Source organism: Oryctolagus cuniculus, chromosome 17 (assembly GCF_964237555.1).
Source record: "Oryctolagus cuniculus chromosome 17, mOryCun1.1, whole genome shotgun sequence".
NCBI classification, from domain to species: Eukaryota; Metazoa; Chordata; class Mammalia; order Lagomorpha; family Leporidae; genus Oryctolagus; species Oryctolagus cuniculus.
The window spans coordinates 42,568,805-42,592,120 of NC_091448.1; the positions used below are offsets into that span (position 1 = coordinate 42,568,805).

The 23,316-nt window shown below is 56.1% G+C and overlaps 1 protein-coding gene across 2 annotated transcripts in view; it reads right to left on the reverse strand.

Annotated features, from left to right (window-relative positions):
* Positions 1–23,316, reverse strand: part of RAB11FIP4 (RAB11 family interacting protein 4) — a 115,445-nt gene that overhangs the window by 61,256 nt on the left and 30,873 nt on the right. For both annotated transcript variants that reach the window (XM_008271054.4, XM_070061096.1), the window contains exons 2-3: positions 19,714–19,801; positions 18,490–18,578 (exon numbers count right to left, since the gene is read on the reverse strand). In XM_008271054.4, the coding sequence (XP_008269276.2) occupies positions 18,490–18,578; positions 19,714–19,801 (177 nt within the window). The remainder of the gene's footprint in view (positions 1–18,489; positions 18,579–19,713; positions 19,802–23,316) is intronic.

The following is a 23,316-nucleotide window of genomic DNA, read 5'->3' on the forward strand; positions in this document are numbered from 1 at the left end:
CACTCCCTTGGTCTCTCAGGTCACCCCTCTCGGCCTTCCCGCCCTCTCCTCCCGCACCCTGCCCCACCCTGGTTGAGCGGAGGCAGCAGGCCAGGGCAGCTCATTCCAGGGAACCTGCGATGCCACTCAGAGTCAGCACTGGCTGGAGGGGGAGGAAAATGCAGCTTCCAGCAGGCCAGAGGAGTAGGGCACAGGACAGGCGTCACCCACCACTGGAGACCTCTCAAGGAAGGGCGGGAGTGGGCATGTTCCTGGACCTCCAGGAGGGGCCAGCTTCTGACTCCAGAAGGGTCTTCATTTTGTCAGTCAACAAACACAAACCTCCTACACAAAAATCAACTCATAGTGGGTCAAGGATCTAAAGTTAAGACCCCAAACCAGCAAAAAAGGGGGGAAATGCTGTAAAACATCAGTCTAGGAAAAGACTTTTTGGAAAAAACCCCAGAAGCATAGGCAATAAAAGCAAAAACAGGCAAATGGGGTTCAGTCAAGCTAAGAAGCTTCTGCACGGCAAACACTCAACATGGTGAAGAATGGGAGAAAATGTTTGCAAATATGCATCCCATAAAGGATCAGTATCCAGAATATGTGAGGACCTCAAGAAACCGAGCAACAAAACAAACCATTCAGTTAAGAAACGGGCAAAGGATGTGAACAGGCATTTTCCAAAGGATGAAATTCAAATGGCCAAGAGGCACATGGAAAAATGCTAAGGATCACTAGCCATCAGGGAAAAGCAAATAAAAATCACAATGAGGTTTCACCTCACCCCACTTAGAATGGCATCACCCAAAAACCAAAAAGTAAGGAATGTTGGCATGTGGGGGAAAAGCACTCTCATCCACTGTGAGTGGGAAGGCAAATTGGTACAAACAATAAGGAAAACAGTATGGAGAGTCCTCAGAAAACTAAAAATGTAAGCCGGCGCCGTGGCTCAATAGGCTAATCCTCCACCTTGCGGCGCCGGCACACCGGGTTCTAGTCCCGGTTGGGGCGCCGGATTCTGTCCCGGTTGCCCCTCTTCCAGGCCAGCTCTCTGCTATGGCCAGGGAGTGCAGTGGAGGATGGCCCAGGTGCTTGGGCCCTGCACCCCATGGGAGACCAGGAAAAGCACCTGGCTCCTGGCTCCTGCCAGGATCAGCGCGGTGCGCCGGCTGCAGCGGCGGCCATTGGAGGGTGAACCAACGGCAAAGGAAGACCTTTCTCTCTGTCTCTCTCTCTCACTGTCCACTCTGCCTGTCAAAAAAAAAAAAAAAAAAAAAAAAAAAAAAAAAAAAGAAAACTAAAAATGTATCTACCGCATGACCCAGGCATCCCATTCCTGGGAGTTTACTCAAAGGAAATGAAATCAGCATATTCAAGAGTTACCTGCACTCCCACATTAATAGCAGATCAATTAATAACAGCCAAGGCAAGGAATCAACCTAGATGTCCGTCAACTGATAACTGGATAAAGAAAATGTTATGTATATATATATATATATATATATATATATATATACACACACAATGGAATATTACTCAGCCCTATAAAAGAATGAAACTCTGACATCTGCAACAAAATAGATGGAACTGGAGATCATTATGCTAAGTAAAATAAGCCAAACCCAGAAAGACAAATATCACATGGCTTTTTCTTATTTGTGGAAGTTAACATAGAAAGAGAGTACAAGAAAACAAACTCCTCTTTGTTCTCATCCTCACTCCTAACCTCTGGGAATCACTGATCTTTCTCCTGCTACCATGGTTTTCCCCTTCCAGATGCCACATGGTTGGAACCATGTGGTGTGCAGCCTTTCCGGGTCCACTCCTCTCACTCAGTGGAACACATCTTCACCATTCCTCCCATCATCTCACGGCTTGGTAGCGCATTGTCTTCAGTGGAGAATATCACTGGATTCATCACAATTCATTTATCTATTCACCTGACAAAGGTCATCCTTTTGTTTTAAATATTTATCTATTTGAAAGAATGGCGGGGGAGAAAGAGAGAGACAGACAGAGAGATGTCTTCCATCTGCTGGTTCACTCCCCAGATGGCTGCATTGGCTGGGACTGGGCCAGGCCAAAGCCAGGAGCCAGGAGCCAGGAGCCTCATCTGGGTCTCTCATGTGGGTGCAGGGGCCCAAACTTGGGTCATCTTCCTCTGCTTTTCTCAGGCCATTCACAGGGAGCGGCATCGGAAGTGGAACAGCCGGGACACTAACGGGCACCCACATGGGATGTCGGCGGCAGGTGCACCAAATTACCCGCTACGCCACGAAGGTCATCTTGATTACAACCAAGTTTCGGCATTTACGAATGAAGCTGCAATGAAGTCTGTGTGCAGGGTTTTATGGGGACGTAGTTACTGACTTAGGGAAGTACTAAGGGGCGTGGATGCTGGAGCTGTGATAAGAGTATGTTTAGTATCATGTGACCAGAGTGTTTTCCAAAGTGGCTATGTTATCTTGTATTTTCAAGAGCAATGGACAGGAGTTTCTGGGAAGTTCCACCTTCACCTGCATTTAGTGGTGTTAATGCTGTGATTTCTATCACTCTCCCAGGGGTGTGGCGGTATCTCATTGTTTCAGTTTGAATTTCCCTGATGACATGTGACATGAGGGATGCTGTCATATGTTTATTCGCCATCTGTAGATCTTCTTTGGTGAAATGTCTGTTAGATTCTTTGCTTTATTTCTTAATCAGTATGTTTGTTGTATTTTTGGAGTATGTCTTACAAACACATAAATGTACATACACACACATAGATACACACGAACACATATATGCATACATATACACACGCACACACACACATAGGCACACGTGTACACATATACACATACATACATGTAGATGCACATTTAGGTACACGTGCACATACATGCATACACATACATGTACATATATATATACACACACACATAGAGCAATGGGGTCAGGCCCAAAGCCAGGCAGAGCTGAGTCACCAAGGCTGGGGGGAGACCCAGTTGCCTGCACTGAGTGCCATGAGCCAGCACTGTTTGGGTGGCTCCCTGCCTGGGTGACAGCCCCCAGAGCACAGGCCGCCTTGGGCGAGCCCTCCTCCGGCTGGGCTGCCTGTGCCCAGTGCTTTCCAGCTTGGTTTGCTTCTTGTAGAACAATCCCTTTTGCCTCACCCTGGAGCTGCCTACAGATCTCACTGGTAGTCTCAGGCATGGGTCTCCATGGCAGTTGACCAGCTGTCTGGGCCGGTGCAGGCACTGGGACTCATAGGCGGCTATGGGGGCCACCTTCCCTGGCCCCGCCGCATGTAGGAGCCCTCTCAAAGAAAGGTCTCTCTGTATGGAGTCAGACTTGCTGTGGTTGATCTTCTGGCTTCTGTGGAGGTTCTTACAGTGAAAGGTGCATTCACAGCCCGACGTGTGGACAGAAATAAAGCACATGGGAAAGGGGGTGAGTATTCACCTCCAGAGAGAGCTTGGGGCTGACCTACGGCACCGGCTCAGGGCTTCCTTACTGCCCGGCCAGGAGAGCGAGGCGCTGCTTGCACTCGTCGCCATCTGAGAGAGGACAATCTCATTTCAGCAGTAGGGACTCTGCTTCCTAGTGCAAAATCCTACAGAGAACGAGGCAATCGGAGAGGGCAGGAGATGACAGGCCATGCCTGGGTTCCCAGGGCAGTTTCAGGGACGCTCAAGACACAAGCTGTCCAGGGCTGCCTTCGCCAAGCCGCGGGAACAAACACAAAATGCTTGACAGCAAGGGGTGCAGATAATCGCAGCCTTCTGATACGGAGCTGGGTATCGGGATGGAGAACGGAAAATCTACAGGGACACGCTCAGGCGTGCTCGGCCTGGCCAGCGCCTCCCGTGTCATCTGCGGCCGCTGAGATTCTGCCTGTGCAATCAGTCTGGCAGCAGCCCAGAGGGTGGCAATGCCGCCGCTCACATTGGCAGGATGGCTTCTGGACCTCAGGGTCCTCCCGGCTTAGCTTAAAAATGCCCTGGAGGAGGGGCTGGCACTGTGGCATACTGGGTAAAGCTGCCCCCTGAAGTGCCGGCATCCCAGATGGGCACCGGTTCTAGTCCCGGCTGCTCCACTTTCAATCCAGCTCTCTGCTGTGGCCTGGGAAAGCAGTAGAAGACGGCCCAAGTGCTTGGGCCCCTGCCCTTGTGTGGGAGACCCAGAGGAAGCTCCTGGCTCCTGGTTTCGGATCGGCACAGCTCCGGCCATTGCAGCCAATTGGGGGAGAGAACCAGCAGATGGAAGACCTACCTCTCTCTCTCTCTCTCTCTCTGTCTCTCTCTGCTTCTGCCTCTCTGTAACTCTGCCTTTCAAATAAATAAATAAATCTTTACAACAACAAAATGTCCTGGAGGAGCGTGCGGGCAGGGCCGCTGCAGGTCCCAGCACCAGCAAGGAGGGCAGCCGCTGTGAAACGGGCTCTGCTTGCAAGCTCCCATTCGCAGAGCTCAGAGGGTGCTCTGCTGCCCGCCCTGGCTCAAGGGAGACTCAGTTTGAGTGGTCCCAGCCAGGCATCTGTGTGTGTGAAACACAGGACTGGGGGGACTTGCAGGGGATCGGAAGCTGCCACACAGACTGTTTTGAGCTGAAGGCAACCGAGAAACGGCAGGCATAGGAGCAGCCCTCTGCCCTCCCCCTATTTGCTGGGAACCAGGGCATCGATCTCCAGGCGTGATGGTGCCCCACTGTCGTACCAGGAGGAGAAGGAACAGACCCAGCGCACCTTCCCTTCCTGTTACCTTGCCGACACACTGCCCCCAGGAGCCCAAACCTGCGTTTCCTTGTCTAGAGCCCCTCCACAGCCTTTGTCAAAATGCCACCATAAGCCCCTGGTCTAAGAATCTCTTTGGGTTCTCATTTCTTTTCTTCAAATCTCTCATGCGTATAGACTTAAAAATACCAAAACTTGTTTGCCTTTTTTTTCTGTTACTCTGGTTTTTATCAGTGTAATTCACAAATCCTAGGTACAGAACTTAAGAGGGTATGGGAAAAGTTTTTCTTCCCTTGCAGACTTGATCAGTTAGAAGACACGAGCCTGGGAGACCAGTCCTCCTCCTGCCCCTTTGCACTGAGGCACTAACCAAAGCGGTTTTGTGGCAGGGGGTGGGGGGATCAACAGGCCTGAGCCCTCCACTGTGTTCACAAAGCCCACAGAGTTTCCATCCGAAGACTCTGACCTCATGCTGTGCTTATCTGCTTCTCAGCCACTTTCACTGCCCTGGTCAGGGGGCCAAGCGCAAGGAGCAGGATGCGAAGGGCGGTTTCTCTCTCTGAGACAACGCTGGAGTATTTCTCCTCTGGCTCAGCCGCTGTGGTTTTCATGGTGTAACAAAGGGAGGGGCCCATTCTTGGGGATGCCCAGGGGCTGTTTCCTAGTTTGTAGGAGCAGCCGGTCACTGCTGGGGCTGGGGCATTGCGGGAGAGCAGGCCTGGGACACAGGCCTTGTTATAGGTACCCCTGGGGCAGTGCATCGGGGAGGTTCTGCAACCACAACAGGCCTTCCAATGTATGCACTATGGATTCAGGACTTCGGCACCCTCTCGGCTCTATGCTGGGTGCTTTCGTACATTCTCATTTTTCATTTTTATAGCCTGTGAGGCAGATATCAGCTACAATCTTCATGCAGCAAGTGCACAGAGTGTGAAGTCCCCGCTCAGGGCGGCCCAACCAATGCAAGACAGCATCCGGCTTCCAACCCAGGAACCTCCGACTCTAAGCCCATGCTGACCCCATGTTTAAATGGACACTTTGCCCGCCTGCCTGCCTACCTACAGGTCGGGAAGGCCCGTGGCTGCCACCCAGCAGGGCCTCTGGGTTTGGGTGGCAGTGCCTCCCACATCCCAGCCTGGCCACTGTCCCTCCCGTGCTGTGGGCAGCCATGCGCCGGGTCTGCCTTCCAGCAGGTGCAGTGGCCCCCAGGGCTCTGCCTGCACGAGAGCGGTGAGGGAAAACAGAGCGGTGGCAGAAGCAGGCGGCCAAGCAGCGCCTGGCAAGGCATGCGTCATGTCCGCCACAGTGGCAGGAAGGTACAGACGGAGACCTGGCAGGCCTCGCCACATGTGGGGGTGACGGATGGGGAGGAGGGGGAGGGGACGAGGAAGGGGCGCCCTGGGCTGTCCCCATAGCACTGAAGACAGACGAGAGAAAGGGCCTGCAGTGACACAGTTGGTCTCTGAGCGGCAGCAGGCAGTGCATTAGAAATATGGGTCTCAGGCTGCCCCAGAGTGACTGAGACCTGGACCCCCAGCGAGTCCACGCAGGTGACAGTCTGAGCACCTGCGGACGGAGCCTCACACCCCCAACGGCAGCTCCCTAGGCCCCTGGGCAGTGCTGTCCTCACAGCCCCAGAGTTGGGGTTCCCCAGGTGGGGCCCACAGCTCCCTGGCCTGGCACTGCCTACACCTCTGAGATCCATCCATCCACCAGGACAGGTGCCGTGCTCTGACTGATCTCCTCGCAAGGCACTGGGCTGGGCAAAGTCCCGGCCGGCGCAGCTACAGGCTAGTGAGGCAGACAGACAGACACACGTGGGCGGTCAGGGCTGTGGCAAACTCTAAAGGAAGCGGGCAGGGGGCTGGGGCAGCAATGGGCCAGGGCAAGGAGAGGGGTCTTTGCGAGGGGTGGTCAGGGCAGGCTTCTTTGAGGTGGTGGCTTGTGCTGAGACAAGGGTTCTAAGCAGAGGGGACAGGAAGGCAAAGACGACAGGAGGCTGAGCACAGTGGGCCCATGTCAGAGACTCAGGCAAATGTGAGCCCAGGCTGCTGTGGGGGGCAGCGAGGGCTTGGGTTAGGCTTAAGAGTTTAAAGGAACATTCTGGCTGTTACATGGAGGATGGGCCACAGAAAGTGAGGATGCAGCCCATTGGGATGTAGGAGGAGGGAGCCTCTGGGTGGGGGCTGCCTGGGGCTGTGGGGTGCAGTGGGGTGCAGTGGGGCAGGGACTGGGTGGGGCTAGGTGTGTGTTGGAAATGCAGAGCAGGGCAGGTGGCCCTGGCCCTGGCCCCCAAGGGTCTGATTCTCTTGAGTTTCCTTCACTCCCTTCTGAGCCAAGACCACTTTGTTATTAACACGGACGTGGCTGCACTATATTCCAGGGCAACGGCCCCACAGTGACACAGTGAAGTGGCCCCATGGCAGAAGGTGGACGTGCGTCCGAGGCAGGAGGAGGACTCGGAAGGGCAGCCTCTGAAGGGAAATCCCCGCAGGTCTCCCTCCTCGTCTCGGAGATGTGTGTTTGTTAAAAGAGGATTTATTGATTTATTTATTTGAGAGGCAGAGAGACAGAGAGCTCCGGTAGGCTGATTCACTCCCCAAATGCTCACAACAAAGCCAGGAGCCAGCAACTCCATCCAGGTCTCCCACGTTGGGGGCAGGGACCCAACCACTTGAGTCATCACCTCTGCTTCCCAGGGGCACGTTCCCAGGAAGCTGGAGTAGGGAGCGGAGCCGGGCGTCCGGCTCAGGTGCTCCGACGTGGCATGCGGGTGCTGTGACTGCTAGGCTAAGCACCCCCACGTCTGCTGGTCCCCGAGGCTTCCCCTGAATCTGGTGCTCCAGGAAGAGGCTCTGGGCCCTGGCTCATGGCTGGGGTCTCCTCAGGCCCAGAGAGCACTTGCCACAGGGCCTTACGCCTCTTCCCCACACTGTCACAGGTCCTATTTCACAGGTTTCCCCTGAGAGCCACACTCTCACGAGAGAGACACCTGCTCCACGGTTCTCATCTCAGCCCAGAGAGGCTGGGGATGTGGCCCTGGCCATGGAGCAAGGACCCACACATTGGAGTGCTGCACTCCGGTGCCAGGGCCAGCTCCACAGGCACCGGCACGTTCGCAGCCCAGGGTAGGCTCCCTGGGACTGGCAGCAGAGCCCCGCTGCCTTTTTCCAGTTCCAAGCAGAGATGCGGAGCCATGGATGCTCTCTGCCCTGCACGGATGAGCCCTGGCCCTCGGTGCCCCCCTGGTTCTGTACACCCCGGCAGGGGTCACCCTGTAGAGGCATGGGGTGTCCCAGGTCTCGGGGGACAAGGGGTCCATGGGACGGGGGGAAGGACTGGCTGTCAGACAGGGCAGGGAACTAATTCACCAGCATCTACGTCCCCCTGCTCCCTGGCTTTTGGGAATGAAGCATGTAATCTACCTCTCCTAAATGCCAGAAGGGACACAGGGTGGGAGTTGGGGGGCACAAATGCTTTCTTTCCTTTATAGATTTATTTATTTGAAAGGCAGAGTTACAGAGAGAGAGAGAGGCAGACAGAAGGAGACAGAGAGGTCTTCTACCCACAGGTTCACTCCCCAAATGGCTGCAACAGCCAGGGCAGGGCCAGGCCAAAGCCAGGAGCCAGGAGCTTCTTCTGGGTCTCCCACAAGGATGGCAGGGGACCAAGCACTTGAACCATCTTTCACTGCTTTCCTAGGCCATTAGCAGGGAGCTGGATTGGAAGTGGAGCAGCTGGACTCCTACATGGGATGATGATTTTGCAAATGGTAGCTTAATCTGCCATGCCACAGTGCTGGCCCCAGGTACCAGTATTTTTTTTTTTTGAACTTTCATGATTCCATTGTGCAGCCAGGGGTGAGAACCGCTGGTCCATTGGGTTGTTTCTGAGAACTGACAGCTGTCCTTGTGCAACTGCGTATGTGTTTGCACTTTCCCATAGTTAACCTTGTGTCAAGACCTAACTCATGAATGAGGGGGACAAGCAGGTTGAGATTCCAGGGTCAAAGGCAAATGAGAGAGAAGAATGTATGTATAATCAGTGAAAGGAAGCCTGCTGACAGAAGATGGCACAGAGAGGTGGGGACTAGCGCGTGGCACACGGTGATGAAACCTGGACTGTTCCCTCCTGCTCAGCTGACATCACACGGATGTAAGGAGCGCTCCGATGCTTCACCAGGCTCTCGCGAGCGAGGCAAGTTCTCAGGACATCTGCACACGTGGGCATCGGGTTGGGCTGGGCAGGAGGTGTCCTGGGGAGGAGGTGGGGGCCAGGCAGTCCAGGGCAGGCCGGGGTGAGGAGAGAACCAGAGGAGCTTCAGCATTGTGCCTTGTCTGTCCTTGCCCACTTCGACTTACCGAGTTCTTTCCCTAAGGTATGAATCAAGGATCTTTTTACTCTTAGGGAAGTTCCAATGCTTGGGATAATAAGTGACTTGTGTTTTTGGAGGGAGAGAGTGCTGGGACATAGGAAAAACACCGGGCCACGTGTGTGTGGGATGCCTCACCCAGGCCCCTCCCTGAGCCGTGAGACTCCCTTGGCCGCCACGCCAGGGCAAGCAGGGCGCCGGCACTGCTGAATCACAGCACTGTCTGCTGTCTGTCAGGAAAAGTATTTTTGGAGCTTAAAAGTGCTGGTGCCAGGAGGGGTAGAGGGATGCTCACTTCACGATGGGTGACAGGAAGCCAGGGGGCCCGGATGTTTAGGCTGTAAGCTCGCCAGGGCCTGTCTCAGGGAGAGGTACTCTGCAAGTTTGTTTGTTTGTTTTTAAGGATTTACTTATTTGTTTGAAGGGAAGAGAGATGGACACACATACACACACACACAGACACACACACACACAGGGAGAGAGAGATCTTCCATCTGCTCCTGGGCTGGGCCAGGCTGAGGACATGGGCCTTGAACGCCATTTGTGTCTCCTTGTACAGGGGCACAAGGACTTAGGCCATCTTCCACTGCTTTCCCAGGCACACCATCAGGTAGCTCGATCAGAAGTGGAGCAGCTGGGACTCGAACTGGTACCCATATGGGATGCTGGCATCGCAGGTGTCAGCTTAACCCCCTATGCCACGAAGCCAGCCATTTGGCTGGGTTTTCCAAAGTGTTCAGGAAAGACCAGGTTTGGCAGAAGTCCTGTGAACATGAGCCCAAGTCTAGCTTGCAGCCTGGTTCCCCGGAGCCCTGCATATTGCGCCCCCTAGGGGACTGTTCACACATAGCCTCACACAGGCTACCAGGTGAGGGAGGTGGGCGAGAGGGAGGAGAGAGATCAAACTGGATTCCTGGTTCACTCTAGACATCAAAATTAACTCCATGGGTTAAAGCTTTAAATAAAATAAAATAAAATAAAATAAATGGTTTCAATATCGGGTGGGAAAGCAAAGCCTGAAGCCACAAGGGAAAAGACTGATGAATTGGCTATAAAACGTTTAAAAGTTTGCTGTCATTACGAACAACATAACAATAAATGACAGGGTGCAGGTGTCGGTGAAGCCACCAACGCGACAGTGGCACCTCATTTTGGAGTGGTGGTCTGAGTCGCAATCACTCTACTTCTGACTCAGCTTCCTGCTAACGTGCTGGGGAAGCAGCAGATGACAGCTCAAGCATTTGAGTCCCTGCCACCCACGTGAGATGCCCAGATGGAGTTTCTGGCTCCTGGCTTTGACCTACCCAGATCCGGCTGTTGCAGCCATTTGGGAGAGTAAACCTGCAAGTGGAAGATCTCTTTCTCTGTCTCTCCCTCTTCCTCTGACCCTCTGTTTTCCAAATAAATAAATAAATAAGCGGAGAAGAAGAAGGTCAACCATATTATAACACCAAAGAAGCGGCCGGCGCCGCGGCTCACTAGGCTAATCCTCCGCCTTGCGGGGCTGGCACACCGGGTTCTAGTCCCGGTCGGGGTGCTGGATTCTGTCCCGGTTGCCCCTCTTCCAGGCCAGCTCTCTGCTGTGGCCCGGGAGTGCAGTGGAGGATGGCCCAAGTGCTTGGGCCCTGCACCCCATGGGAGACCAGGATAAGTACCTGGCTCCTGCCATCGGATCAGCGCACCAGCCATGGCGGCCATTGGAGGGTGAACCAACGGCAAAAGGAAGACCTTTCTCTCTGCCTCTCTCTCTCACTGTCCACTCTGCCTGTCAAAAACAAAAACAAAGAAGGGTTCTGATCTTGGCCCCTCAGAATGGAAAGCTTTGAGACATCGGCAATATCAGTACTGACAAGGTGGCAGATGTCTCACAGCCCCTGATGGGATTCCTGGGAAGGGGCTGGTGGACACATTTGAAGGTTGAATATTTTGCATCCCTTTGGTAAAACAGAACTCGCCCCAGAGAGGGACACGTTTTTCCTGCAAAGGGCACAGGCTGCGTGCAGCCTTGCTGGCGGTGACAGTGGCCACTGGATCCACGGGTTCTATATCCACATTTCTGACCCATCTTTGGGTAAAGTATTTGGAAAACATGGGGCTGGCACTGTGGCACAGCAGGTCAAGCTGCTGCCTATGACACTGGAATCCCACAAGGGCACCGATTCAAGTTCTGGCTGCTCCACTTCCAATCCAGCTCCCTGCTAATGCAACTGGGAAAGTAGCATAGGATGGCCTAAGTCCTTGGGATGGCCTAAGTCCTTGGGCCCCTACACCCACATGGGAGACCCAGATGAAGCTCCTGGATCCTGGCTTCAGATTGGTTCAGCTCTGGGCGTTGGGGCCATTTTTGGAGTGAACCAGCAGACAGAAAATCTCTGTGTCTCTTCCTCTCTCTTTGTAACTCTGCCTGTCAATAAATAACTAAATCTTGAGAACAAAATCACATCTGTACTGAACATGGACAGACTACTCTTTCCTTGCCGTTATTCCCTAAACAGTGCAGTGTAACAGCTACGTATGTAGCATTCACATTTTATTAGGTAGCGGAAGTCACTTAGAGAGGATGTGAAGTACCTGGGAGGACTGCCTAGGGATGGCCAGACACGATGCCTCTGTGTTTACGGGACTTGAGCATCCTCAGATTTCCATAACTTGGGGGTCCTGGACCACATCTCTCAGAGACATCAAGGGCAGACTGCACTCAGCTCTGCCTTCTCAATGAAAACAGCCACAGACCAAACATAAACAAATGGGCATGGCTGCGTTCCAACAAAACTTCATTTTTTGAAAGCAAGCTGCTAAATTTGGCTCATAGTGACTGTAATTTGCCAATCTCTGACTTACTCTAAAGCTACCATCGTTGCTATGGGGAAAGACAGCTCTGAGTATTAACACTGTTATTGTCAATTCTCAAAATTAGATTAAAATGGACCCAACAACAAGACACTGGCATATAAATTTGGTTGTTTTCATCTAGCCATTTAAAATTATGAAGAGGGGCTGGCATTGTAGTGCAGCAGGTTAAGCTTCCACCTGCAGCGCTGGCATCCCATATGAGTGCTGGTTTGAGTCCTGGCTGCTCCACTTCCAATCTAGGTCCCTGCTAATGTGCCTGGGGAAAAGCTGTGGGTGATGGCCCCAGTGCATCCACGTGGGAAACCTGAATGAAGTTCAGGGCTCCTGGGTTCAGCCTGGCCTGGCCCTGACTGTTGCGGCCATCTGGGGAGTGAACCAGTAGATAGAAGATCTCTCTCTCCCTCTCTCTCTGTAACTCTGCCTTTCAAATACATGAAAGGAATTTTTAAAACACAATAAAAGGGGAAATTATGAAGAAACATAATACGGCTATGTTGTTACACAGACTTCAAGCAGGCCAGAAAACAGTACATAAATATACTGCTGATACTGATGAGGGAGTCTAGGAAGGTCATCGTGACAGGTCACACTCAGAAGCAAGAGTTTTCCCACCGCCAGCCATAGCCAATCACATGTCCCAGCGAGAAGATTACCACCAGCCATAACTAATCACATGTCCCAGCAAGAAGATTACCACCAGCCATAACCAATCACATGTCCCAGCGAGAAGATTACCCCCAGCCATAACCAATCACATGTCCCAGCAAGAAGATTACCCCCAGCCATAACCAATCACATGTCCCAGCAAGAAGATTACCCCCAGCCATAACCAATCACATGTCCCAGCGAAAAGATTACCACCAGCCATAACCAATCACATGTCCCAGCGAGAAGATCCTACACGTACCAGCATTAGAGGACCTAAAATGCAGCCTCCCGAAGAAGAAACGTGCAGAACCCGCTTGAGAAAATCACACAGATCTCAGGAGGGCATAAAAGGTCAGAACCAGCAAAGAGAGAAACTGAGCGCCTGGATGACGGAACTCAACCCTGCGAGGACGCCAATCTTCACGTGATGCGCAAATTCAGCTTCAAACACAACCTCTCACGGGATCTGTACTAGATCTTAACAGAAAGACTATCCTGGAAGAGAAAATATGCAAAAAGAGCAATGAAAGTCTTTTTTTTAACAAAGAATGACAAAGGAGGCTCTATTGGATACCCCACAAGAGCAGCCAGAACTGTGGTTTTGACTTAGAAATTGGTAGACAAATCCACACAAGAGGCCCGAGTCCTGGATGGGGCCCATGTTTATAAGGAGATTAGGCACGGGATGATGGTGAAGTTCCCCCATGAATGGAGAGAGGGCCATTCAGCAAAGGAACCGGGACAGCTGGAACATTCTGGAAACTCAAGGGCCCAACTGCTACACCTACCAAGAACAAGAATCAACTCTAGGTGGATAAGGAACTGAGAACGCACGTTTTTCTGCTAGCAGCATTTGGAAAGTATTTACAGGAGCGCCTGCTTACAGCCTGGAGGCAGAGAAGGCACAAGATGACTCACGGAGCTTCCTGGAGGGTGGGGGTCAGGCACAGGGCCCCAGGAAGCTCAGCACAGGTCCTCCCCCAGGCTGGTGGCTTCCTGAAGGAGGCGGGCCTCAGGAAGCCTTACAAGATGAGTAGATGAGTAGGAGTCAGCCCATGACGGTGACAACGGGTGGGAGGATGTCCCGGAGGCGAACGAAGCCTGTGCAGACTCAGAGGCGACAGGGAACGAGGAGCCATGGGTGATGCGTTTCAGGGCTGCTACAGGGCGACGAGGCTGGAGAAGCAGGGAGGAGCCCAGGGTGACGGGCTCAGTGCCCCTGTGAAGGGGTCACAGAGTCGGGGACTCAATCAAGCCACTCCTTGGGAAGACCCCAGGAGACGATGGGATGGGGTCTGGAGAGAGAAGGTGGGGGGATGGCCAGGGCACTGGTAGCGGCTGTGGTGGGGGGGGGGGGGAAGCAGGTGCACGTGGAGTGCCGAGCACCACTTTCCTGTCTGGGGTTGGATGGATGGGGGCACCAATCGCAGATGCAGTGGCCTCACAGGTGGAGCAGGCGGCCTGACACCCTCATTGTTTATTGGGGTTCCTTGCTAACCAGTCCACATAGGAGAATGACCAAGGGCCAGATCTTACAGGGCTGTGGGGTCAGGTTTCATTTGACCAGTTGCCAAGGGTCACCACGGACCTCTAACCTTTGACACTTGAGGGTGGGCTCTCTCCACCTTCCCATCCCCCTGCCCACAGAGACCCCTCCCCAATAATGGGGGACTGCTCCCTGGGAGCAGGTCAATCTCATGGAGACGCCCAGGGTACTTTCTGAGACCTCAGCCCAGGGACACCACCCATGGAATCCGGGAGTCCTTCCAGACATGCCGGCCAGCCCGGGACTCCAGCCCCCTTGGGTCGGGGTTCCTGCTGAACACATGGCTGACAGTTGGGGCTGCCCTCAGGGTGCTCTTGCCACGCCAGGGTGCTGCAGGCCCAGAGGACACAGGCGGGGTGACCGCCTGTAAGGTCAGGAACAGGTGCAGCAGACGGACGGTGGCCCCAGTGTCCTGCACAACGCCTGCGTCAAGGGGTTCCTGTGTCCCAGGAAAGGGGCTAGGAAGCAAGCTGCTGGCTCAGCCGACTCTAGTTCTCACATGACCCGCATCAAGTGTGACGTCAGAGGGCTCATCCACATGGCGGGGGTGGGGACCAGGGGGCTTGTCCCCTTCCACCCCTGGGGCGCCAGGGGCTGTGCTCCCACTGTCCTACTGGTGCGAAATCCCCACATTCTCCAAGTCACTCCTCAGATCATTCCCTGGGGACACCCAGGAAGCCCACGGAAGGATCCAGGCTCCCGGTCTCAGGCTGACCCCTAGGGGACAGCTGGGACACAGCAGGACACTGAGGGCTTGGCCTGCAGGACTAGAATTCCCCAGCCAGCCCCACCTGTGGTCTCGCTCCTGCCCTCCCAGGAGCCTGAGCTGGAAGGGAGACTGCCCAGCACGTTGGCCTTTGACTTGTTCCGCTTCACCCCCGCCGGCAGTCAGGAGCCCACGGGAGCAGCAGAGCCCATGTCGGCCAAGCTGACTGAGCAGAACAGGCAGAACAGCAAGGCCACCCACGGTGTCCACCCAGCCATAGCCGTCCCCCTGGACTCTGGCCAGCCAGCCACCTGTCAGGGCCAGAAAGGAGCTACCTGGGAACAGCTACAAACCCAGACCTGCAGAAACCAACGCGAAAGCCAAGCCCCAGGAGAAGCCAAGGGAAGGGCTGGGGGTGCCCAGAGAGACTGACGCTGTCCTCGGGCCCCTTGCCTGCTGCACTCTGGAGGAGAAAGAGTGGCTGTATGAAGAGGAGTGCGTCCTTGGTGCCAACTCCTGTTCCCCCACTTCTCCCGTTTTTGTCATGTGCCACGTTTTACCAAAGTGAGGCTGGCATAGCGTGGGGGCTGCAAAAGCAGCCAAAGACAAGGGGAGCGCAGCCTCGCTGCCGGGCTCGGCTCTGCCCTCTGGCTCTGCAGGGACAGGGCTTCCTGTTGACATGATTTTGAAACAGCAGGCTGCAAGGGGGAAGGGAACAGGGCGAGCTGTAACTTGAGCACCCCTTTCTGAGGGTGCTCTCCAGGACCTGCGTCTCCCCACTGGATCTCTACAGCAGACCCCCGGGACAGGAACGGCCCCATCTCGCAGCTGGGGAGAGGCTCTGGCGTGCGAGGAGCTTGCCCAGGGTTGCTCGGCTGCTCTGTGGCCAAACTGGAGGATGCACTCAGCTCTGGACGACCCCACACAACACCTCCTCCATCTGCTTCCTGCTCAGCAATCCACCAAGGGTCCGCTGCACTTGGCGTTCCTCCCACCCTGGGGAGAGGTACTGCTCCCCTGAGGTGGCCCCTGACACCTGCGCCATCGAGGCAGGCCTGGAGGCCGGTGGGCCTCTCTCCTCCCCACAGGCTCTCATATCGAGCACAGCTCCGGAGATCCAGCCACCTGCCCCCTACTGGGGTGGGGGGAGCTTGCCCCACACCTGCTGCCAGCTTTGGTGTCTGCCAACTTGGAGCCCTTGCTTTGGGCTCGGCTCCTGCCCCCGGCCCCACACACCAACCCAAATGCAGTGGCTCACGCTCAGGTCCCACCCAGCAGGCTGAGGACAGCTGTTTATCCACCTTCTGGGAAGTGAGAGAGATTACAGGCAGCTCCCCCAGCAGGCCAGCGTTCCCTCCTCCTCAGCAGGAAGCAGAAGCCGCCTGAAGTTAACCACTCGGCTCTTTCCTACCTTCGGTTTCAGAACCCCTGCTCTGCGGCTGCCCAGTGGGAACGCTCATGCTATTGTATCCTGAAGGTTGGATTCAGCAACTGCCGATAAAAAGCCTGTACCGGATGCTGCTACAATCTTGTCTTTCCACAGGGCCTGGGCCTCCTCCCACGTGAGGGGCTCAGCTGCCCTCAGCCTGGGCCCTCTCCCTCTCCTGCCTGCCCACACCCAAGCCCGACCCCACTGCACAGCTAGATCCCAAAGGCCTTGAGCCTCCTTCAGCTCTGAAGAGCATCCATGTGTTTGGCACCACCCTGAGCTGGGGACGAGGTTTCGGAGCCAGCCAGAGTGAGGACCTGAAGTAATGGCGCCAACGGAGGGGCCTCGGAGGCTGTCCCCACGTGTTCCGGAGGAGAGCCCAACGTCCTGTAGGAAACACGCAGGCAGGGACTGAGGTAGAGCGGGGCGGTCACACAGGGTGTAAGAAAGTTTGGCCGACGCTGGGCCACCTACGGACGGTGGTCCCCTGAGAGAATGAGGCAGCTGAAAGATCGCCACGGCCGAGTGCGGTCTCAGCCATCGTCCCGCTGTGGCACCAGGCATTCCCCACGGGGCTGCGGTGACGCTGGTGCACACACAGCTACTGCACTGCACGCTTGGCTATGCCCAGCACGTAGGACCTGACAGACAATGTGCTCCTGCCTGACACGTTCACTAGCCCATGCTCTCTGGTGTTTACTTTGACATTTTTATCTGAGAAGAAATGAGAAGGAGGGAGACAGTGAGCACCCTTCCGTGCACAGATTCATTCACAAATGTGCACAATGGCCTGGGCTGAAGCCAGGAGACAGGACTGCAATCCAGGTCTCCCACGTGAGCCACCACATCGCCTCTCAGGGTCTGCACTAGCAGGGAGCTGGAGAGAGGAGCCAGAGCCGGGTACTGGACCCAGGCACTCAGACACGGGATGCGGGCCTCTGAGCTGCTGTCTGAACCAGCTTCAGGCTTCAGGGAGAGCCCTGGACTGAGTTTCCAGCTCCCAGCTTTGGCCCCAGGGCCACTGCTGCCATCTGGGGAGCAAACCACTAGATAGGAGCTCTCTCTGTCTCTCAAATAAACTCATAAAAATTTTAAAAGACTCAATCACGTTCAAGGTTCATATCATCAGGCTGAAACTAAGCTGTCCATCTGACCTCCCAAGAAATCCCGATCAGGACAGTGGCAGGTGGCAGGGACTAAGGTTCCCTCTGCTTTAATCCTTATACAGAAATCACTGGAAATAACTTGATGTCAACTAACCGGTTACCTCCCTGGTGCACTGCCTCCTGTCCCCGCCTCCCAGGGGAGGTCCTTGGAGAGGTCCAATCCTCTTCTGGCTGTTAGTTTCTGCTGCCTTCGGCCTTTTGCTGTCTATAAAACTGACTTCCTTGCTCAGAGTCTTGGAACACTCCCTCTATTTTATGAAGTGCTGCCCAATCCCAGGGCTGAGACGGAACCCGTGAAGACGTTGTAACCGTGTCCTGTGACGCCCTGACACAGAGGGCCCTGTTCCAGCCACACCTGCAAGGTCACACAAGGGCAGAGCCAGGTGCACCTAGCATTTACTGACAGGAGGAGACACTAGAGCATGGGTGAGGACTGATCTACCAGACACAGAGCTCTCCGGGGTGGGCGGACCCACAGGCGTGTGGAAGCTGGTGCCAGGAAGGCGCAGAAGCTCCGTGCGCACCCTGACCCATGCCTTGTCCTGTGTCTTCCCGCGTCATACCCTCTGCAATACACTGATGCCCCAAGGGCAATGTTCTCCTTCATTCTAGCGAATTACTGAACCCACGCACAGGGAGGGGGTGGGGGCCCGGGTCTGCGCTGGAGTCTGGAGTGGGGACAGGCTGGTAGGACTGCTCTTGACTCGTGGGAGCTTATGTCAGACTGAACTGAGCTGCTGGGTACCCAGCTAGCATCAGGGGACTATGGACTTTGTTATTTGGAAAACCCACCCCACGCGCCACTGGCTCGGATGGCAATGGTACCAGCCGCGCCTGCCTGGCCTCCAGCCCCGCCCTCGGCTTTCCTTCCTGGGACTCAGTTTCCCCTTAGTCCCAGAGACTCTGCAAGGGCTACCCCACCCCTACACCAAGCCAGCTCTGGTCTGCTGAGGCTTCCCGAGGGGCCTCATCGCTCCGGTTCCAGAGGCTGTATCTTCACTTTGTGGCCAGGCCCTGGGTCCTCGCAGACCTGGCAAAGGCAGGCAGTGCGCCATGTGAGGGGGTCCTACCTGCTCCACACAGTCAGGGATCTCGGGTGCGCACGGCAGCGTCCCTGCGCTCTCCACGGACAGCACATCCTTCAACAGCTCCTCGCACCCTGTGGGCAGGCAGGCAGACAGATAGGGTGGGTCAGTGCCTTGGCCAGGCCCTGAGGGAGAAAGGGCTGAGAGAGGCAGGGGTGCAGCACCCAGCAGAGGGAGCTCAGACAGGCCTGTGTTCTCAGTGTTCTACTGGGACTAAGAAAGACTCCCCAGTGCAGAAGGCAGGCTCTGGGCTAAAGGAATCAAGGAGGGCTTCCTGGAGGAGGAAGGGATGTAAGTTGGTGCTGGTCTGGCTCACATGGAATCCACACCTAATGCCCTGAGGCTGAGCACTCCCCCAGGCCCTGCTAACTCCAGGATGCCCAGGCTAGGGCCACCCTCAGAGGGCTCCACCTCCCGCTCACTCTGTCACACAGGTGGTCTCCCTCTGGGTTCCTGAGCAAACATCCCAAAGCCACACTGGACAAGGCAGGTGCAGCCTGTGCTGGCCCCAGACACCAAGCAAACCCACTGGGGAAGGCGTGACGGGGCCTCTGCGTGCCGTCCCCTGCCCTCGGCTCATTCCCTCTAATGTGACTCCGGTCCCCTTCTGCCTGCTCGTCCGCCTGACCACCCACCGGCCTGGAAGGCTGAGGCACCCTGCCGAGAAGGGGGCCCTACAGGCGGGGAAACCTGGCTCCCCGCATGGGGAATGGGAGCCTTGAGGCTCCTGGAAGCACCCACGCTCTCTCTACAGCAGGGGGCTGCACCTGAGCCCCGTTCTCCTGACAGACAGCTTAGGAGTTCTGCTTCTCATAACCAGCCTTTATGAATTTGGGAAAGAGGAAGAGGGATTTTATGGGGTGCTACACAACCAGGGAGGCAGGGGAGGAGGGAGGCAGGGGAGGAGGGAGGCAGGAGGGGCTAAGAGGAGGGGCCTGCTCTGCTCCCCGTCCTGGCATCGTCCTGGGGGGCGTGTCACCCAGAGGACAAGGCAGGGGAGAGGAAGGATGGACGAAGGGCAGATAGGACCGCTATGGGGCCAGGCGCCCCGACTCTGGTACGGGGGAGCCACAGTCCCCCACACTGTCCAGGGCTGGGCAGCTCTGGGAGCCCAGGACCCACCCCCTCATCTCCTGTGGGTCGCTGGGGGCTGCCACGCCAGCCCCCCAACCACACAGGACAGGGCCCTGGGATCCCCCTCCCCCTTACCTTTCATGGCGAACACCCCACGGCAAAAGTCCTTGAAGTTGATCCTCCCCAGGTCGTTGGGATCCAAATACTTGACGAGCTTCTCTACCTGGGGAAGGAAGGAGGCCAGGTGTGAGGCAGGTGTGTGTGTGTGTGTGTGTGTGCGCGCGTGCGTTGTTACCCCGAAGGCGTGGGGCTGGGCTGAGGCTGCCCCTCTCCTGCCCCTCTCCCCTCCAGCCAGGGTCAGCCCCAAGGCCCCGCCGGCTGGGAGGCCCGTGCGTTCCCTCAGAGCCAGAGGAGGCGTGGGGACAGCAGGCCCACTGGCCCCTCTCTGAGGGCAGGGCACAGCGGCCTTCCCCTGGGCAGCCGCCATGGGGCCGTGGCTAGGCCGTGGCTAGGCTTGTGCTGTAGCGGCGAAGGTTCTTTCACACAAACTCACAGCCACAACCCGAGAGCCCCGCTGCCCACTCTTCTCCCAAGATCACATCTTAACCACACAAAAATACTTGTTTGGTGTTTGATTGTTCTGAGGCCCTTGATCAAATCACCCTCTGTCTATAGGGGGAACAAAAAAACCAGCGTGTCCCAGAACTCAATGTGGGTCTCCCCCGTGGGTGGCAGGGACCCAAGTGCCTGAGCCGTCACCTGTTGCCTCCCAGGGTGCATGTTAGCAGGAAGCTGGAACGGAAGCAGAGCCAAGACTTGAACCCGGAGCCTCCAATCCAGGCTGTGTGCATCCCGAGTGTGACCAAATGCCCACTCCCAGCTTTCTGCTCTTACAACTCAGCCCTGGGGGCTTCCACAGCTGGTGGATGACCCGCGGCACCCTGGCCTCCCCAGCCTGCCGGTCCCCTTTCTCCCGCATCCCACCTCAACCGCCCACTCTCTCGGGCAGCCTGGCCACCACTGCTCCACACCAGTCTTGGGAACGTCCTGCTCACCGGCCCCGTCTGTCCCTTCCTGCCATGGCCTGGGCTGGCCCCGTCCGTCCCTTCCTGTCATGGCCTGGTGTTTCAGCATCCCTGAGCTGCTCCCTCTCACCCCACTGTTTCCCACAGCTACCTTCTTCCCACACCAGCCCTCGGTCCCCACCTGCCCACAGCCATCGTCGTTGCCGTCCTTGGCCATGCAAGTCTCCTGTCTCATCTCCTTCGCTCTCAGCCCTAATTCCCTCCCCTTCAATGAGATCATGTCACCCACTCCTCTAGGGAAGTGTTTTAGTGACTCTCCATCACATTGATGATGAAGCCCACACTCCACAGCTGGTCCCTTCAGCCCCATGTCCTCCCACCTTCTCCATCACCCATTGCACTCCAGCTTACTGGTCCTCAATCAACTCCTCAAGCATTGCAAGCTCTTTGCTGCCTCAGGCCCTTTGCACATGCTGTTTTCTCTATCCTGCATACTTGTCCTCCCTAGTTGATCGTCGTCTAGTAAAGCATATTTGTTCTTCAGGTCCCCCTTTGTACCTCTGTTAAATGTTCTTCCCCGAGAGTGACCTGTCCTGACCGTGCCCACGTAATTAGGGTCCACTCCACTGCTGCCCAGTCTCGTGGCACCCTACACTTTCCCTTCAGATTATTTGTCGCAATTTGTACGGACGTGCCTGGGTGGTAGTTTGATCCATTTGTGTCTTCCCTCTACACAGTAAGCTCCCTAAGGGCAAGGGCTGGGCCTGTCGTGATCGCCACTGTATACCTGGTGGCCCCACCACGCCTGGTACACAGCAGCAGCTTCACAAATATTTGCTGAGTAAAGGACACGCGTGGTTCCACCGAGCACCTGTTTTTAAGGTTCTCGATAAAAGTTGCCAAGTTCTCCGTGTAAATATGTCTCCATCAGAGCAACTCACTTTGAGCTCGCCAGCCCGGTTTTTTTCCTGGTTCTTGGCAATCGCTAACTTCATAACCAGCTTTTCTAACGCACTGGAGCCATCCTCCACCATCCCACCCCCACCCCCACCCCTAGAATTTCTATCCCCTGAATTTCAGCATCTTGATCTTTCTCCTAGAGCCTGCTTCTAAGTCAGCCTGGAACTCAGCACACACGCAAGCATTCATTCACTCTACCTATGAGCAATCATGAAGGACGGCTCACGCCGGGCCCACGGCTGGGGACCGTGGCGGTAGCTGCTGGTCACATGGACGCACACAGGAGCCCCCGCCCTCAGGCCCCTAGTGCCTCCCCTGGTAACCTCGCCAGTGTCTACAGCACAGCTGGGCCAGGACAGGCTGGTTCCCGAGCCCTCTCTGGCTGCACCGCACACGGTGGGAACCTCAGGGCCCAGCGCGTGGGAAAGGCAGTGCTGCACCTGCTGGGATCCTTGCTGCTGTCAGGGGAGACTTGCCCTGCCCCCACACGCCTGTCGCATGCCCAGGCCTGACCTTGCTGCGGGCTTTGTATGTTCACAGGGGCCATGTGCTGCCCGTGTGTCCAAGCACACTCTTTGAGGGTGGCAACTGCCACAGGGGTCTGCAGCCCTGGTCACTGCTAGTGGCCTGGCCTGCTGGGGCGGGGTCACTGGGCCTGGGCAGGCGAAGAGGGGACAAAGAGCTCCCCCCACAGCCGCCTCCACCCTCCCTGATTCCGTGGGCTCTGGCTTGTCCCTTTCTTCCAGCCGGCCCTGCTTTCCCACTCCAGCATGGGGCTGGGGTGAGGGACGGGCAGAGGGGTCCACTGTCCTCTCAGTGACCTCCAAAGCCTGCCCAGGTGGGCTTCGCAAAAGGCCTGCAGAATTCCTGCAAAGGAGGAAGGTGGCTTTTTGCTAGCTCACGCTCAGAGCCTCCTCGGTATCATCACTGGCACCTTCCCACCCCCCACCCCCAATCCGTGGCAGCCTCTGACACTGCCAGGCACTGACGTGGTTCCTGAGGACAGCAGTGTCCAGGTGCCACCTGCAGGCGGCCCGAGAGCCCGCACACCACACAGCAGGAGGCCCGTCTCTCTCCTCCTGCCCTCTCATGGCTGGCGTGGCAGGGAGTCCCAGAACGCAGGCACCTGCAGCCTCTTGTGCTGCCCCCGCAGTCCTCTCCAAGGTCAGGTTCTCGGCCTTCATTATCTCTAAGTCAAGGGGCGCAGTCTGCCCCAGAGTGGAATGACTGACAAGGAGCCCCAACCTCAAATCCGCCCATGAGGCAGCAGGGCTGGCAATGGCCAGGAATGCAGAGGTAGGGTGAGCATTGGGAGATGCGAAGCAGACAGTGGAGGTCCTGAGGGCCCCGCCTACTGGGACCTCCCTTCTCTGCAGGGCTTTAAGTGCATGTCACACCCCGTGCCCCCTTTAGGAAATAGGCCACTGTAAAATCATTCCAACAACTCAGGCTGGGCTGTCAGTGACACACGCCAGAGCCCCAGGCGCAAGCATCCCCCCATCACACATGCAGCAGGCTGTGGGAAGCCTTGCTGGGGCCACGGCGTGGGCTAAGCTCCCGACCGCAGCCCTGTTTTATTCTCAGGACAATCCTAACACTGGCCACCGTCACAGCCACCCATCTTACAGATGAGCAAACCAAGGCTCAGAGAGGTTAGGGCATGGAGACAAAGTGGCTGCAGTGGGAATTCCAGAACCTCGGGCTCTGCCACTCTCTCCTGCCTCCCTGCATCCCTGCCAGCAGGGTGGCCTCC